Here is a 16351-nt window from a genome sequence, read left to right on the forward strand (position 1 = left end):
AATTATTTATTAGATTGCGGCCCTCCCTGATAACCTGGATCTCAGACTTTGTATCTCTAGGGCCTGGCACATAGTAGGCACTCAATAAATTCTTGTCAATAGATAAAAGTTCATTAGTCGTAATCTAAACTATTAAGTTATTTGCTGTTGGTCATAACATAGTTTTAAAATAGTCACTTTAATATGAAGAAATGTAATTGGTAAACTTCCATTAGAAAAAAGGTCAGAAGGAAACCTCACTTAAGGAAAATGTACTACAGAAGCTTTTTCTCCGTTATTTTATTTATCACTTTGTAAACCTGGCACTACTTCAGATTTCCTAAATCATATTAGAAACGTGAGGAATTGGGATTAATTTTTCTCTTGGAGAGCAGGAATTATTATTTTTGTTTGTTCTATGGCTTCTCCAAATGCCTAGCACATTATGATCAGAGGAAAGAGGGCTCGGAGAAGGGCTTAACTAATTCCGATGATGTGGGGTCTGCCTCTCCCATATGGAATTCCCGACTGGATTGTGTAGAAAGTCATCTCATTTCTCCGCTTCACTCTGCCATTCAACTCCGGGTCTCTGAATGCTTGGTAAATATCACTATGAAAACAGTGCTGTCAGATTGTTTCCTGACGTTTGCATCTTGCTGCTGGTAAAGGTGGGTAGAGGAGGCTGATGGGAGCCGGGGGCTGGATCCCCAACTCCTAGAATAGAAGCTGACACACACTAAGCACTCGGTGCATATTTGTTGAACGATTCAAAGTAGAAATACTAGGATGGAGAGCAGTTTACCATCATATTCTAAGATGAAGTTTTTTATTCATTACCAGGTTTTAGTTTGCGTGTTCTATGGCTGCATTTAGACCTTTTATTCCAAATGAACTGATCACAGATTTTTGCTAAGTGCTCCTATATCATTTGAAAGCCATAGGTGGGGTGGGGGGAAGAATCACTGTTTACTTTATGGAAGCAGCTACTCCCAGCTAGGGAGGTACAGAAGCTCTTAAAGAGAAGGGAAAGAAACCAAGTTGTCTCGTTCACATATCGCTGTTGGATTATGATAGCATCAAACGGGGCTCCACACTCAGCCATCTGACGGCCGATCGTCCCGGAACCTCCCCTTGCACTTCTCCTTCAGCACCTGTACCCTGCCCTGAACTAGCCAGCACGCAGAACGAGCCACTCCCTTCCTCACACACTCACTGTATTTTCTATGACGGTTGTGGCCCTTTTCACACTGCAATCATTTAGTTGGGAGTCTGTATTTCTCATCAGAATGTGCACTCTTTTGTATTCAGAGTGCCAAACACCCAGTTAGTGCCCAATAGGTATTTGACAGGAGACACAAAACCCATGTAGGAATTCATTCAACATGACTAGTACTGATGTAGTGATCTTTCATCCCCATACAAATGAGGAAGTGGGTGTGAAAGTCTGCGTGCCATGGTTCTGTCTCCCAGACTTATACCAAAGGGTACCTGTGCTGACTCAAGGAACGGAGTCCGCATGAATGCAGACCTGCCTGAATCAGTGTGTATGTATTGAGCACCCTCTGCGTGTAAGGAGTTGAAAGTTGGGCTCAGTAGAGGAGACGTATACATAAATACCTACCATACCAAGTGCAAGTGATAAATGCTGCAAAAGAGGTGCAGAGTATTAGGTAGCATCTGGCTGGTGAGAGGGGAGGGTCCAGGAGCGGGCAGGACAGCATTTCATCAGGGCCCTGAAGGGAGGATTTAGGAGGCAGAGGCAATGGCTGTTTCTGGCATCTGCTGTGACCCCTAAAACTAAATATCTAGAGGTTTCTGTGGAGCCAAGAGACTCCCTGTGGGATCATAATAGTATTTTGAATTCTGAGATGCTCTCCAAAGCAGAAGCTGTCCGTGCTTCCTGTTCCACTTTCTATTGCCAGAAAAATATTATTTTGAAGTATTCTTTCCAGATCAAGAACACAAAAAATGGGCTCACTTATGAGCCCATTACAAGGGAGTCAGTTTTATCAGTTGAGGCAGCAGCAAGAGCAAAAGTGCCCCATGTCTGTCCCCTTCCCGCTCTTCACGTTCTCTCTCTTACGCTGGCAGTGAGTGAGAGCTACCATTATATCTACAAGGTGCCACAAAGCAAACCAATTCCTTAAAAAAAAAAGCGGGTAGCTTTACTTTCTAAGACATGATAAAAGATAACAGGGTAACTAATCCCAAATTTTCACTATGAAACCTTTTTATTTCCTCCATTTTCTGAAGATAGTCAGTGGACTACTGCCATGTAATGATCCACAACTTCGTGCATATATTTAAAAACAGGTTAAAACTCTTTAATTGTATCACTGAATCTTTTTTTTTTTTACTGTCTCTGGTTTGAATGAGATCTTTTTGCTTACTAATAATGCGATAGAAACCACCACTATACCAGGAATATCATTTAAAAAACCCAGTTGCCTTTGACAGAATCACTGTTTGATACTGGCATGAAGACAGATAGCCAGTGCACTAATTTACAGATTTTACTGATTACTGAAGTAATAATGTATTCAATAAATTCTACTGAATACTGAAGATCTTTAAATGATGACATTCAAAGTATGGGGAAGAATTTGCAACAGTTACAGTCATCATTTTAAGAGCTAAGTGAATTCCCACTATAAATTTGGATTTTCATGTATGCCTTGCCTATTTTAGGTACCTCAGCCACTTAGCACAATAATGTATCAAATGTTGAATTTTCCTTGTCTGGTGGCATTCCATCTTTCACTGGGTGAAGTTCTGGAGGCAGACACTGCATGTGTAATCGCAAGGACTCTGGGAAATGTCCTTGGACCCAGGCCTGTGGACATTAACGATTTTGTTTCTCTTTCCACTTCGGTTGTGGTCTTCCTTTGCTTGGAAGTACAGCTGACCCTTGAACAACACGGGTTTGAACGGCACAGGCTCACTTACACGTGGATGTTTTTCAGTAAATACCTGTACTGTTTCGGTCCGCGGCTGGGAATCTGCAGGTGCACTGATCTACACCATTTTATACCGGGGACTTGGGCATTGCAGATCTGGGTATCAGTGGGGATCTGGAACCCCCTCACCCCCCGCCACGGATATCTAGGGACGGCTGTGTAATTAAGTTTTGGGGGAGTCAAAAGTAATACACAGATTTTCAACTGAATGGGGTCAGCACCCCCACCTGCCATGTTGTTCAAGGGTCAACAATAGTTGGGCCAAGACCTGCCTGTGGTGGGAGATCCCCTAAGCAGGTAAATTAAAGGATTTTCTCCCCTGAGTCCCTATGAACATATCATGTGACTCCCCTGTATAATCTTTAGAAAAATATGTAACAATTTGAAAGAGATCATGCAAATTAATCACAGAGGGAACATTTCTGAGATAGGCTATTTTATATAAGGTGTCCTCAATACCAAATTTTAGTAAGACAGGTAGTAAAAAGCTATATATGGTCATAGGTTAAAAGAGGAAAAAGAAGCATATGAATATTCATACTGGGCACTAGCCCCAGATTTTCACTTGATCTTAGCCAAAAGGCCGAGAAGCGATAGCCCCAGATTTTCAATTGTCAATACATTATATACAGAAGTTTGTATACTTGACTGGCCAGCTAGTCAAGTTTCAGACAGACTCAAGACTGAAATCTAGAAGAAAACTATGGACGAAGAGGCAGGATTTTGCTGAATAACAAAATAACAGATTTTGGATCAGAAATATATAACAAAATTTTTTTTAAAAGGCTGTGAATTTAGTCTTTCTGTTCAGAATACTATCATATACATTGTTTCTTTCTTTTCATTTAGTATTTATTTAGCAATATACTAGACATACTTCTAGGAAAATGAACTTTATGAAATTTTTTAAAAACACAAAACCCCCTTACAATTGATTTTATTTTGCTCACAAACGGGATCTGCTTCTGTTTGAGAAAAAAATTGTTCCCTATAACCCAGGTCTGCTCCAGGTGGATTTAGCAAGAACTACTGTTACCGTTTACTAAATGCTGTTCCAAGATCATGGCCAATGAGCTGGGCGGCCTCAAGAACACACCAGGTGGAAAGGCAGTCCTGCGCTAGTTGGTCCAGCCAGTACAGCTGTTACCAGCTCAAAAGAGGTGTGATGTGGGGACGTGGCAGAGGTGAGAATCACCGTGTCACGGGGGCACAGGCTCCACCACATCAAGACTAATATTGCAAGGGGGTTGCTCTGTAGTGAGTCAAAAATACACAGGCAAAAGTTGTAGCGAAAATTATACAGAATCTACATACTAGCATATATTAAATTTTGAATAGCATAAAAATTACAAGAAGTCATTAAAGAGCCAATCCTTTATAGCTTTTCTTTTTTTTTTTTACTTGACAAAATTTCGGTAGAACTAAGAATTTGAGGTTAGAAAAGACAATGCAGTTGGGTTCCTTGGAAATTTCCTCATGCACTGCATAATGAGACACTCCAAAGTCTTTTCGAGATGTTTGAAAATGTTTCCTTTCTCGGTGGTAAATTAATGACTCAAGGACTACAGCTTGATTTATGCTAAAGATAGTTGAGCCAAAATGTTTAATACATAAGATTTTAACCACCGCACTCTAGCTTCTTCCATCATAACACCACCGCAATGGCTCCTCCAAGAAGATGTCCACCTCTGAGAGCCTGTCCTTGAGCCTCCAGGGAGAGGGGAGGCCCTGCTCTTTCAGGCCCCACGCTGCTTTGACAGCCTGTGCTAGAGCTCAGGTCCTATTATAATGTCCACCTTGGTTATGTGTTTTTCTCATATGCTCCTTGAAGGGCAAGGACCGTTTCACTCATTTCAGGACACCCTGGAGAATTGTATTATATTTATCACTATTTGCTACTTACTATTTTCCAGGCCCTACACTAACACACATCATGTGGGTTTTCTAATTTAATTCTCAGCCTATGAAGTGCCTACTGTCATTATCGCCAATTTGCAGATGCAAAAACTCAGGTCAAAAGAGAGTGGGTAATTTTTTAAGATTATCCAGCGAATAAATGATGAGGCAAAGATTTGAACCCAGGCAGTCTGCACTAGAATTTACACTAAAAAGTATATACTGCCTCAATTTCAATGGGTCAATGAATACATTTAAAAATAACTTGCTTGATTGATTTGCTTTACTAGTTTCTGGTGGATTACTTCATTATTGGGCTAAAAAGAAGTTAGGAAAACAGATTCTGAACTCAGAAGCTATTTATGTTGAAAGCACCAATATATTTTAAAGTATTTACTTTAAGAATGACATAAAATAAACGTTAACAAAATTATCTTAAACTGCGGGATGGCCATGGATTTATCTTCTGATAACTTTTTTTTTTTTTTAAAGATTTTTATTGGGGAAGGGGAACAGGACTTTTTCTTCAAGTCAAGTTGTTGTCCTTTCAATCTTAGTTGTGGAGGGTTCTGTTCAGATTCAAGTTGTTGTTCTGTCTTAGTTGTGGAGGGCGCAGCTCAGCTCCAGGTCCAGTTGCCGTTACTAGTTGTAGGGGGCACAGCCCACCATCCCTTGCGGGAGTCGAACCGGCAACCTTGTGGTTGAGAGGACATACTCCAACCAACTGAGCCATCCGGGAGCTCAGCGGCAGCTCAGCTCAAGGTGCCATGTTCAATTTTAGTTGCAGGGGGCGCTGCCCACCATCCCTTGCGGGAGTCGAGGAATTGAACTGGCAACCTTGTGGTTGGGAGCCCACTGGCCCATGTGGGAATCGAACCGGCAGCCTTCGGAGTTAGGAGCACGGAGCTCTAACCGCCTGAGCCACCGGGCCAGCCCCTGATAACTTTTGTATAATCTAGGATTACTGGAAAATAGCCATAGTCATTACATAAATAGAAAAATGTAAGCCATGTATATCTTCCCTGGAAAACACAAACCAATATATTCAGCTGAGCAGGAAAAAACAGCAACTATAAAAAATTCCTAACTGTCTTGTCTGAGTACTAGTAGAGTTCTGGGTTGTGAACTCATGAAAAAAGAAATATTGTATTTAAATCTGAAATATAGTTTTGGGTTTCTGCTTTTCTTCTGTGTAATTCAGGTTTCAATTCTATTTAACGTACTAATTTAAAATGGGTCAAATAATCCTGCCCCAAAAGAGAAACATTTCTGGCCACTCTTTTTTAACAATGCTATTTGTTCAAGTGTATTTGTTCACTTATATGTGCACATAAGTTTACTTAAATACTTAAAGTTATCCTTATAAAGGCACTTAGCTAGGAGTGCTAAGGTTGAACAAAGAATGAATATTTATTCAGTGCTTATAATGTACCAGGTACTATTCAGAGTGCTTTGCATAGATTACTTCTTTTAACTCTTCCAGCAGTCTAACTCTTTGGGGTCTGCATTATCATTCTCCCCATTTTATGGAGAGAAAAGTGACGGAGGCGAGGGTAGGTGCACTTGTTCAGGGTCACCCACCTGAGCTTCTAGCCCAGACAGCCTGGCCTCAGAGCCTGTACCCTTAAACCATTAAGTTTTCCTCCCCATAAACTTCCAAGGAAAGAGAACGCACAGCCAGAGTAAACTTTCAGTTTTCCTTCGTGTAACAATTATGCCATGAACAGTTACTGGGTCTTGGGCATGTACAAAACTGTGCTAGGACAGGTGCTCGAGTCTTTCACTCAACGATAAGGGCTCACTGCAGACCTGGGTTTGAGAACCAGCTCCGCCCTTCCGCCTGTGTGAACTTGGGCAGGCTGCTTAAGTACTTTATGCCACGGTTTCCTTATCTATAAAATGAGGATAATAATTATGCCTCAAAGAGTAAGGATGAAATGCGATAAATTATTTAGCAAAGGATAGCACACAAATATTATTATTATTATTATTATTATTACTGTTGCTATTAATTATATAGTCCCTGACCTTGAGAAGCTGGGGAGGGAGGAGGGGAACTGTAAATAATCACAAACCAGAACAGAAAATTCTACAAAGGAGGACTGTTGAAAGTATACTGCTGCCTTGGGGCAGGGGGTGGGGGGCATTGCAGGGAGAAATAATAAGGAAAGAATGAGGAAATGGGAGTTAAATTGAGGAGAGGGTTCTAATAAAGTCCTAGACCCAAAGTTTCGTAAGTTTATTCTGTATATTGTGCTTAATGCAAATACAAATGCTTCATCATTTGCAGACTAAATACTATTTATTGAGTACCTTTTATGTGCCAGGCACTGCAATAGAATTTTCCCACATTCTCTATACCATTTAGTGTTTACAATACTCTGAGGTGTTGACATTGCGGTTGGTTTTGATGAGAGCTCACTGTTTTCCCGCCTTGGAGCACAGATAATTATTCCTGGTGGTCTACCTGCAACAATCTATAGCCTCACGTGGGGCTACAGATTACCATCTGGTAACAACCTAGTTTTCCAAGATAGGAATTAGATTGCTTTCTACGGAGTCACCAAGATGTCTGTATAGGTACCTCCTAAGTGTCTCTCATTTCTTTCTTTTTAGGCTCATTACTCATCCATCGACCCTCCCAGTCTCTTGCCTGGCTGACTAATTATCTTCCTCCTGGTCTCTTTGTAGTATCTTCTCTCCATCCATCATCCACAACACTGTTCCAGTTTCCATTCTAAAACACAGGTATGAGCATTCCTCTACCTGAAACTTGCAATGGCTCCCTAGTATCCAGAGATAAAGGCCAAGGGGCCTGGCATGACACAGCAGGGCTTTCTCTATCTGGCCCCATACTGCTTCTCTATCATCATCTGCTACCAATGCTGGTCAGACAGCTGTCCTAGCAACACTACTTGCCCAGTCAGTCATACAACTTTGGTGCTCTTCAGAGTCCATCTTCAAATACACAATTCCCACTATATATACATATACATACATACATATATACACACACACACACACACACACTATATATATACATATATACATACATATATATGTATATATATGTAGATTGGAGAAAATATAGTTGGATATATATATATATATATATCTATATATATATCCAACTAAAATATAGTTGGATATATATATCCAACTATATTTTCTCCAATCTGTTTTATAGAAAAATTCCTATAATATTATTAAATATTTTGCTTTCTCCTCTGACTTCCGCCAGATTTTGAAGTGCTCGTGGCTAAGCAATAGTAAGACTAGAAAGCACCTACGCTCGGATGTCCTAGCCTTGAGAGTCCCATCACCTAAGCGAGTCAGTCTCCCTTCCCAGGGACTGCAAATGCCAGCCTCCTTAGTGCCAGTGTGCACTATCCATGGACAAAATGTGTTTATCCAATGAAGGAACTCACTGCACAGTCCTGGAGGGGCAATGCGGTTCTGTTGGAAAGGCGAATCAAATGGCGGATCAGCTGAATACTGTTAAGATAATATCTCTATATATTTTTGCTTTTCTTTAGAAGCATGTTATTCTTCCATCAAAGTAATAAGCACCTCAATGAATTTTCGTGGACAATTCTGAATGTACTGTACTCAATTTCATAGCTCTTGTTAGCAAAAATAATCATGACTAAAAGGCAAATTATTTTTATGTGGCATATAAATAAAATTATAATACTGATATTGGTAAAGATAAGAAAAATTGTATTTCACTAACGTACATAAGGCCTTTATATGGTATTCCGCAATTTGTGTTTGCCTTAAGGGCATTTGGAGCTTAAAAATTAAAAGAGGAGAAAGTTCAGTTATTAGCAGTAGATCAATCCATTTAGGAGATGATTTATACAACTCAAACGATTGCACTTGATACATAAATACCTATCACAAAAGAATGCTAAGAAAAATATAAAAGTATTAAGAAAACTGCTCAAGACTGAATGTACTTTGTATTACGGAATAATTTACCTGTTTGCAAATACGTGATCTACACGGGTTTTGAAACCAGGGCCTCATTTGAAATAAAAAAAATCTGATCTAATCAAAGGAGCTGAGTGGTCCAGGGGAGAACATTATCATTAATGATATTTTAAATTCAGCTTTTAGTCTGAAAGAACTTCTTAACAATTATGGTATATGTTCATAAATAAAAAAACCCAAAAAACCCTTTGATACCACAGATTGGATAAAAGTTCAAATGAGTTTCTAGTCTAAAAAAGTCACAAGGTGATTATTTGTGTCACCTCCCTTTATTAAAGACCCAGTGTGGAGACGTGCTAGCAAACGGTCTTTCCGCAATTTGAAAGGGAACACTTCTAAAAACAACAATTTATTTCTCCTTTAAAGTTGAAAAGGTAAGGCCAAACTCCAATCCCATATAGGCCTGTGGGAGTTCCCAGCAGGATTCTCGTCCTATGCAATCTGATAATAATAGATCGCTCATTCTTGTTTATTTTAAGAACTCCCAACAATTGGGGTTCACACCATCAATGTACTTAGATGAAGATATTGTGAGGAGAGTGTGCAATTGATGGTCATCAAATGTAAAATGGCAAATCAGATGGGTATCTTAGATGTCATCCAATATCTTGGACTGCGACAACATCCTCGCTATCATATTAAAATAGAAAAACCTTTGCAGAGTCAACCTATCATTACACAGAGTAAATGCCATGGCACTACAGCCTAATTAGCAGTGCAGCTTGCATCTATAAAATAGAATTAGCACTACAGCTCCTTTTTTTATTATTAGTTTGTGTTTTTAGAAAGGTGTGACCTTATCTGTAAGGTTCAGTTCATTTATGCCCATCTACAAAGGATTTAATTACGTACTTTTAGCTCTCTACGCTGAGGAAATTGAAAATGGCCACTTCAAAATTAGACATGTTAAAGAAATTAGTGAGCAGATAATTTACTCCATCCCCCTTCTTCTTGCAAAGATACAGAATGGAAACGTGTTTAAATAAATAAGGCATAAGATTTTCAGAAGAGAGAATTCTCGGCAAGGAGAATATTCATCCCCTTTCCCCCGTGTATTCTGCAAGTTTTCCCAGTTTGCCTGGGCAGCGCGAGTTAAGGGGAAAGTGTAGTAATACTATAAAATTCCTGACAGGACAGGTACATCACATTAGCGTCAGCAGCCAGAAAACATCAACTTACATCTGAGGAAGGTGATTCGAGAACAATGCCAAATCCTAGGACGCGGTTCTCCCCAGTGGAGGTGCGCTCAGCTGCCTGGAGGTCAGATTGCTCTGAGGCCACTGCTGTCTTCTTCTCAGTTTCTAACGCACTGGGCTTCTGTTTCACAGTAAGAGGTTCAACAGTCTTTGGGGGCACTTTTTTCTTTTTATTTCTCTTGCGTGAGACAGCAGTTCGCTGGGAGCATATAAGGGAAATTGGGGGTTGTTGTCTGTTTTGGGTCCCAACTGTGAACAATAAACAAAAGTGTGATACAGGCACTTGTGTATAACTTAGGAAAACCTATCACCTGCCTATCTACATGCTCCACAAGTTGAGGCTGCAATGGGGTTCACTCAAGGACGAAGCACATCCAAACAAACAAAGCACATGGGACCTGAAGGGTACCAAATGCAGGCTCTACAGCACATTGAAGTCCTACAGGCAGAAAACAGCCAATAGAGAGCTCTGATCCAGATGTGGGTGAATCAGCAGATTGTACTGCTACTGCTGGGTTCAGTGGAAGAAAACGGTGATGAACTATGAGAAAGAGAAAGCACTGGAGCACAATTCTACCAGTCACATGGCATTTTCATATAAATGGGGACTCCGGAACATAGATCAAGGTGTAGATTTCCATGCTTTCTGGTAAGCCAATCTCAGGAGTATTCCAGTTGTCATTTGGGGTTAAACCGATCAGTTGCTAGCACTGAAATTGACAGACTGAACAAGGACAATCGTTTGGGCAAGACATCAAATGAATCAGTCTGGATGAATAACTCGTAAGCGTGTGGGCAGAGCCTGCTAGTAACTTGTGAGGTCCAGTACTCCTTCCTTGTAAACCAATACGTTTCACAAATCAACTATCTCCACAGCCCTAAACTGCTGGTTCAGACCAGGCTGTTTCACTATACCTCAGTTTTATGTGGCTGAAAAACAGGAATATATAGTTCTGTACAAGTCAAGCCAATGAGTAAAGTCTAGAAACAGTTTGCGTTCCAAAGATGAAAAAGCACTGAATGAGAACGAAGCACTAATATTGAAAATATGCTTAAGGAAACAAGGTTGGTAATTATAGTTTTCACAGGTACACTCTGTGAAGTCTTGTGAGCCATTTAAAAATACTCTCATGGAACGTTTAACAGGAAAATATGGCATTGTGATTTAAATCTTCATGTATTCATATGGCTTACTAAATGTGACCATAGGATATGCCTGCCTTTTTACAGAAATATACTCATAAACATAAATCAAATGAAAACTGAAGATCTTTAAATGCACATAAATATGGATCATTCCGTATCCGTTGGCAAATAAAGAATACTTATACTTTGAACTTGATATTTTTATCTCCAGGCGGGAAAGAAATTTATAACTGTTAGAAACAAACTACTTGCACTGCATATAAACTGAAAAGTTTTTAATCACCCGTGCAGTAATTCATGGAGCTCACTGGTTTCTCGACCCTGAATGCACATTAGAATCACCCTGGAGCACATTAAAAAAAGTCTCAGCCTCACCCCAGACTAATTGAATCGAAATTTCCAGGGGTGGCGCCTGGGCATCCAGATTTTTCTAAAACTCCTCAAGTGATTTTAATGTGCAAGTCAGAGTGGAGAACTTTTCTCTGTTCTCTCCGAATTTTCACCCAAGGCTAGGTCTCTCTCCCCAAAGTCAAGTGCACGACTGAAGCAATTGTCCAGATAGTCTAGAACACACTCCTCTCCAAGCCGCATTGTTCTAAATTAAAAGTGAAAATGATTTTGGTTTCAAGAACACAGGGACTATCTGAGTTTTCCTCTCCTTTTGTAAGTCTAGACATTGCTGTAGTTCAGGGGTGTCCAAACTTTTTTCAACGTTTTTCACCAAGGGCCATATGCGGTAAAATACACAAATAGCCGGGCCACTCACTCGAGGTGAAGTACGTATTGCCTCACCTGGTTTATTTAACTAAACTAAATATATTTTTGGAATTTGCTGCGGGCCAATTAACAATGGATTGCAGGCCGCAGTTTGGACACCCCTGCTGTAGTTTCTTTTATCTAGATCTTATCACTCCGTCTTCTCCTTAAAGGTGAAACATACTAAATATAATTTAAATCCAAGTCTTACAGGCAATAAACCTTAAGGAAATCTAGCCACATAGCACAAGTTCTGAAGTGTAAGAAAATGAAATAAGAGTAACTTAATTCAGTTGAACCTTTCTGCTCTCCTACACCTTTGGACTCAGGTCCTGCCCTAAACTGTAAAAATTCAGAAAAGAAAACGTGGTGACAAAGTGGTATTTGCTTAATAGATTCTAAAAAAACTTTAGTCAAGGACTTAAATGGTTGCAATATGCAGTTTGCCATTTCAGTAGTAAGGAGCTTAAGTAACAAAATAAATCATTGCAATTTCCTATGCATATTTTCTTAGTTGCTACAAATTCTTCCTCTGAAAAAAGAATCTGTATACAATGAAGTAACTTTTTTTTCTGAGCTCCTTATTTAGGAGATGTTAACCTTTGCTGGGTTAATAAGAACACCAGTGGAACAAGGGGAGTTAAATGCTTACTGGCCTGAACAAATGCTTTTTTTTCCCCTGGGGACCAAACCAAATTCAGCACATACAATTAGATGCTGCTTTGCAGAGACCCTTTGGCTCACCTTTCATGTGATCTTGGGTGACTGATATGTCTAAATATCAAGCCTTTTACATTAAAACTACATCATTAAATATTAAAATTTTACTAGAATTCACCAAATCGCACCAAGTACGATTTCTGAACAATGGCTTTCACGAAAGCCTTTATGACGACAGGACAGGGATGCTAGTGATACCTGACTGTGCTGCTTCCTGCCTTAGGCTAAGATCAAGGAGCAGTTTTCCGGGACAAGAGGAAAGACTAATGAAATGACTGATTATTTTCTGTACCTGTGAAAAAAAGTTTTCCCCCCTAATTGTGAAGATGAGAAAACAGGGCACTAGACTCCAGAAGACTTCCAGACCTCTATGAAGTGTTTCATTGTCTTTGCAACAAGACTTAATGAAATAGCTTATGCTCCTACGGTGCTTTACAGAGTTCATTTACATTTACTGTCTCATTCTCTTTTGAAAACAACCCTGAGAGTTACATACCAATACTCCAGTGACAGAGGAGAAATCTGAGGCTCAGCGGAGTCACACAGCTATAAAGAGGAGAAAATGAACTCTGACCCCAAACTATAAATTCACTGCTCTTCTGTTCTTCAACGTGTCTTAACAGAAATGAGGATAAAAAGGGCGTCATGTACATAAAGAAGTCAAAATTGGAGGTGTCTGAGCTTCTATGTCCTGAGTGTTAGGGAGAAAAGCCACTAGCAGAGCCTGAAGGCCATTTCTTGTCAGCTTATGCTTTTCACCAGGGGGGCCCATCCTTCCTAAGGGCTCCTCCATGTCTATACAAATGTGTGGCTTCCCACACTCTCACCAAGCCCCTAACGGACTAGTGCAGGAGTGGGGGTTGTCGAGATGCAGGCAGCCCCCAAATGGAGCACCTGGGGGGTGGGTGAGATGAGGTGGCCTCACTTTCATTCCTCATCTGAACCTCTGTGCCGATTTCCATTGCAACAGTGAGCTAAAGAACTCTGCCCACCTTCATGTATAACGGTTTCAAAATTTAATGACTGACATTTGTGAGGTGCTAGGAGATCATGGGGTGAAGCATACAGAGCACATGTACGTAAGTACAGAGGTAGTATTCTTAGCGTTAAAAAATGTGTTAGGTTTGCTAAAGGAAACATAGGTTGGAGACAAAGCTGAGAAAAATGGACATTTGAAAAATCACAGGAGGACAGCACAGAGGGAAGAACTAAATAACAAAAGTACAATAAACACCCCACCTGAAGATGTCAGATACGTATTAAAACTCAGAGGACTCAGTCAGAGGCCTGATCTTTGTACCTGCTTGGATTTGCATTAATTTCCGCATGGTCTTGAGTTCTTGGAGAATGGCCTGCAATGTTGACTGGCAGTTACAAGTACAGCAGTTTGAGCCAACTGGCGAATTCACCGCTGGAAGTTCTCCTAAGCAGTAAAGAAAAGCATGTCATACTCCAAATAACAACAAAATTATATATATATATATATATATATATATATATATATATATATATATATATATATAAAAGGGAGTGGTGGTAAAGATATCTTTACAGGATTCTGAAACCTGTGCAATTATCATGAGACTGTGCCTAAGGAAAATGCACCCAATAATTTTCACAACTTAAATTCTGGGGTCTGATTTGATCTAATTATCCAGGTTTCTGTATTACAAGGTGCACGCTGTCTCGTGGGGCAGTGGAGCCTGTGTGAATGTCCACACACAATGCACTGTCACAGCAGGCTTCCCTATGGTCACACCAGTTCATCTCAGACAATAATACTGTAAAAATTCACTAGAAACGCGCTCATGCTACTTTGCACAAAAAAACTAGCTCTGAAAATAGCCTTACCAAAAAACCTAGTAGCTGCATGAGTTATAAGAGTTTGTAGTTAGAATTAACTGTGTCTAACTATTAAAAATAGTTTTAGTGTTGAGCATGTTATTTCAAAACTTAAGAACTGTCAGTACATTAGAACTCTCCGGGTGTGGTGTGTCTGGGGTGTGGAAGAGTGGGGAAGCAGGCATAGGGGGATGCATTTGAACGTGATTGGTTAGAGGGTGCTGGTGTGTTGGCTTTTCTCCAACTTCATAAAGGCGATCTTCCTACATCTCGTTTCTTTTCTCAATTTCTTACATTTCCCTCATTTTAGTCTCTCTTTCACTGTTTAAATCCAACATCTTTTTCTTGAAAAAACTATCCTGTCCTGTTTCCTTTTTAAGTAAACAAGTATCTTCCTGTTGTCCTCAGAATAAAATGGAACAGTTGGAAAACCCCTTTTTCAGTGGCTCTCCCTCTAACACGAGGATCCAACCCCACTCCAATAAAGTGGGCCATATGCGACACTGCTATCACTTAGGTTTCCTCATAGGTGGAAGAGGTAAGCGCTAAGGTTTTGGTCCAATTATAGCTTTTATTATACATTACATGTTATTTAAATCTCATGCACTATTTGGGGATACTATAGAAAAGTTCACCACAGCAAAACTATGAAATACTTAAAAATAGCTTAATGTGTGGAGCAGCGCCATCATTTATAATCAAAGTTGTAGCAAACCGACTGTTATAACTTTAAAATTTCAAACAATTGCAATGAAATACCAAAGTAGTTATAGCTATAGATAATGATTTTCTATTGAAAATATGAAAACAAAGACCAATTTTCAAATGAATACGAGGGAATTTATAGTTTGTAGTTTTTAACATAACATTTTCCAAAGTAAATGCACCTCCTTTGTTGTAAACTGGAAAAGAGAATTCTGTTCACCCAGAACTTACTGATGTGGGGTTCGCTAACTCCATCCATTCCTAAGGGTATATTACTATTTCTCTTCTCGTTTCTCCCATTCCATAGAATTAGGAGGGCCTGGCAGAGTATTTCGAGTCACTATTCTAAGTACTATCTTTATCCTTTATAGAGGACAAAACCAACCCTTTTCAGCTTGTTATAAATCATTTTCTAATTTGAAAGAGAACTGACTTTTTATTTTTATGGAGGAGTCTCTTTCAAGAGCCATCTCCCTCTCACCTGGAAGCATGCCAGCTCATGAATTTGATATTGGCTTATGTAATATTGAGAGAAAGAGAAGACACCAGTACATCTCTTGGGGTCCCTTGCTGTCTCATCAGCAGTGTCTCAGGATGGCTTTTCATGCCTCTGAACTGGTTACTGCAAATTGTGTTTAAAAACAAAACAGGTCTCTTTATGCTGAAGGATAACAAATGGGGAAAAAATCCTTTTCAAGGAAACTGAAAACGCATTCCTACTTTTTTCTTGTTCTTTGTGAGAACTATAGATCTGCACATCTATACATAAATTATAGAACAAGTAACATTCAATGTCACTGAATGGAAATTAATATGACCAGAAAAAAATCATTAATTTTTTTCCTTAAGCTTTGAAAATTTTTTTTTTGCCAATTAGAAATTTAAATTAAGGAAATTTTACTTTAAAGGAATAAATTGCAACCCTAATGAAGCAAGTTATAAAATATGGATCATCTGGTTCAGTAGCTGGAAGGTGGGGTTCAAGTGAACGTACCTGCGTGCTAGGTTAGTCTCGCTTTAACCACTGCTCTTCTGATAATGAAGAAAAGCAGAGGCACAAGCGAGAGGATGTATTAGTAACACAGCATATGATCAGAAAGCTTCTTTCAGTGACAAAGGGGAGCTCTTTCTGCGCTAATATTCCGTTTTTTGTGTGACAAC

The 16351-nt window shown here is 39.6% G+C and overlaps 1 protein-coding gene across 8 annotated transcripts in view; it reads right to left on the reverse strand.

The window, feature by feature from the left end:
• The window catches only part of BEND7 (BEN domain containing 7), an 81480-nt gene that overhangs the window by 38332 nt on the left and 26797 nt on the right, over positions 1–16351 (reverse strand). For all 8 annotated transcript variants that reach the window (XM_088788988.1, XM_088788987.1, XM_074324764.2 and 5 more), the window contains exons 4-5: positions 13944–14066; positions 10005–10270 (exon numbers count right to left, since the gene is read on the reverse strand). In XM_088788988.1, coding sequence (XP_088645114.1) covers positions 10005–10270; positions 13944–14066 — 389 coding nt within the window. The remainder of the gene's footprint in view (positions 1–10004; positions 10271–13943; positions 14067–16351) is intronic.

The sequence above is a fragment of the Rhinolophus sinicus genome, chromosome 1 (genome assembly GCF_057876585.1).
Source record: "Rhinolophus sinicus isolate RSI-liver-muscle chromosome 1, RSI-T2T, whole genome shotgun sequence".
NCBI classification, from domain to species: Eukaryota; Metazoa; Chordata; class Mammalia; order Chiroptera; family Rhinolophidae; genus Rhinolophus; species Rhinolophus sinicus.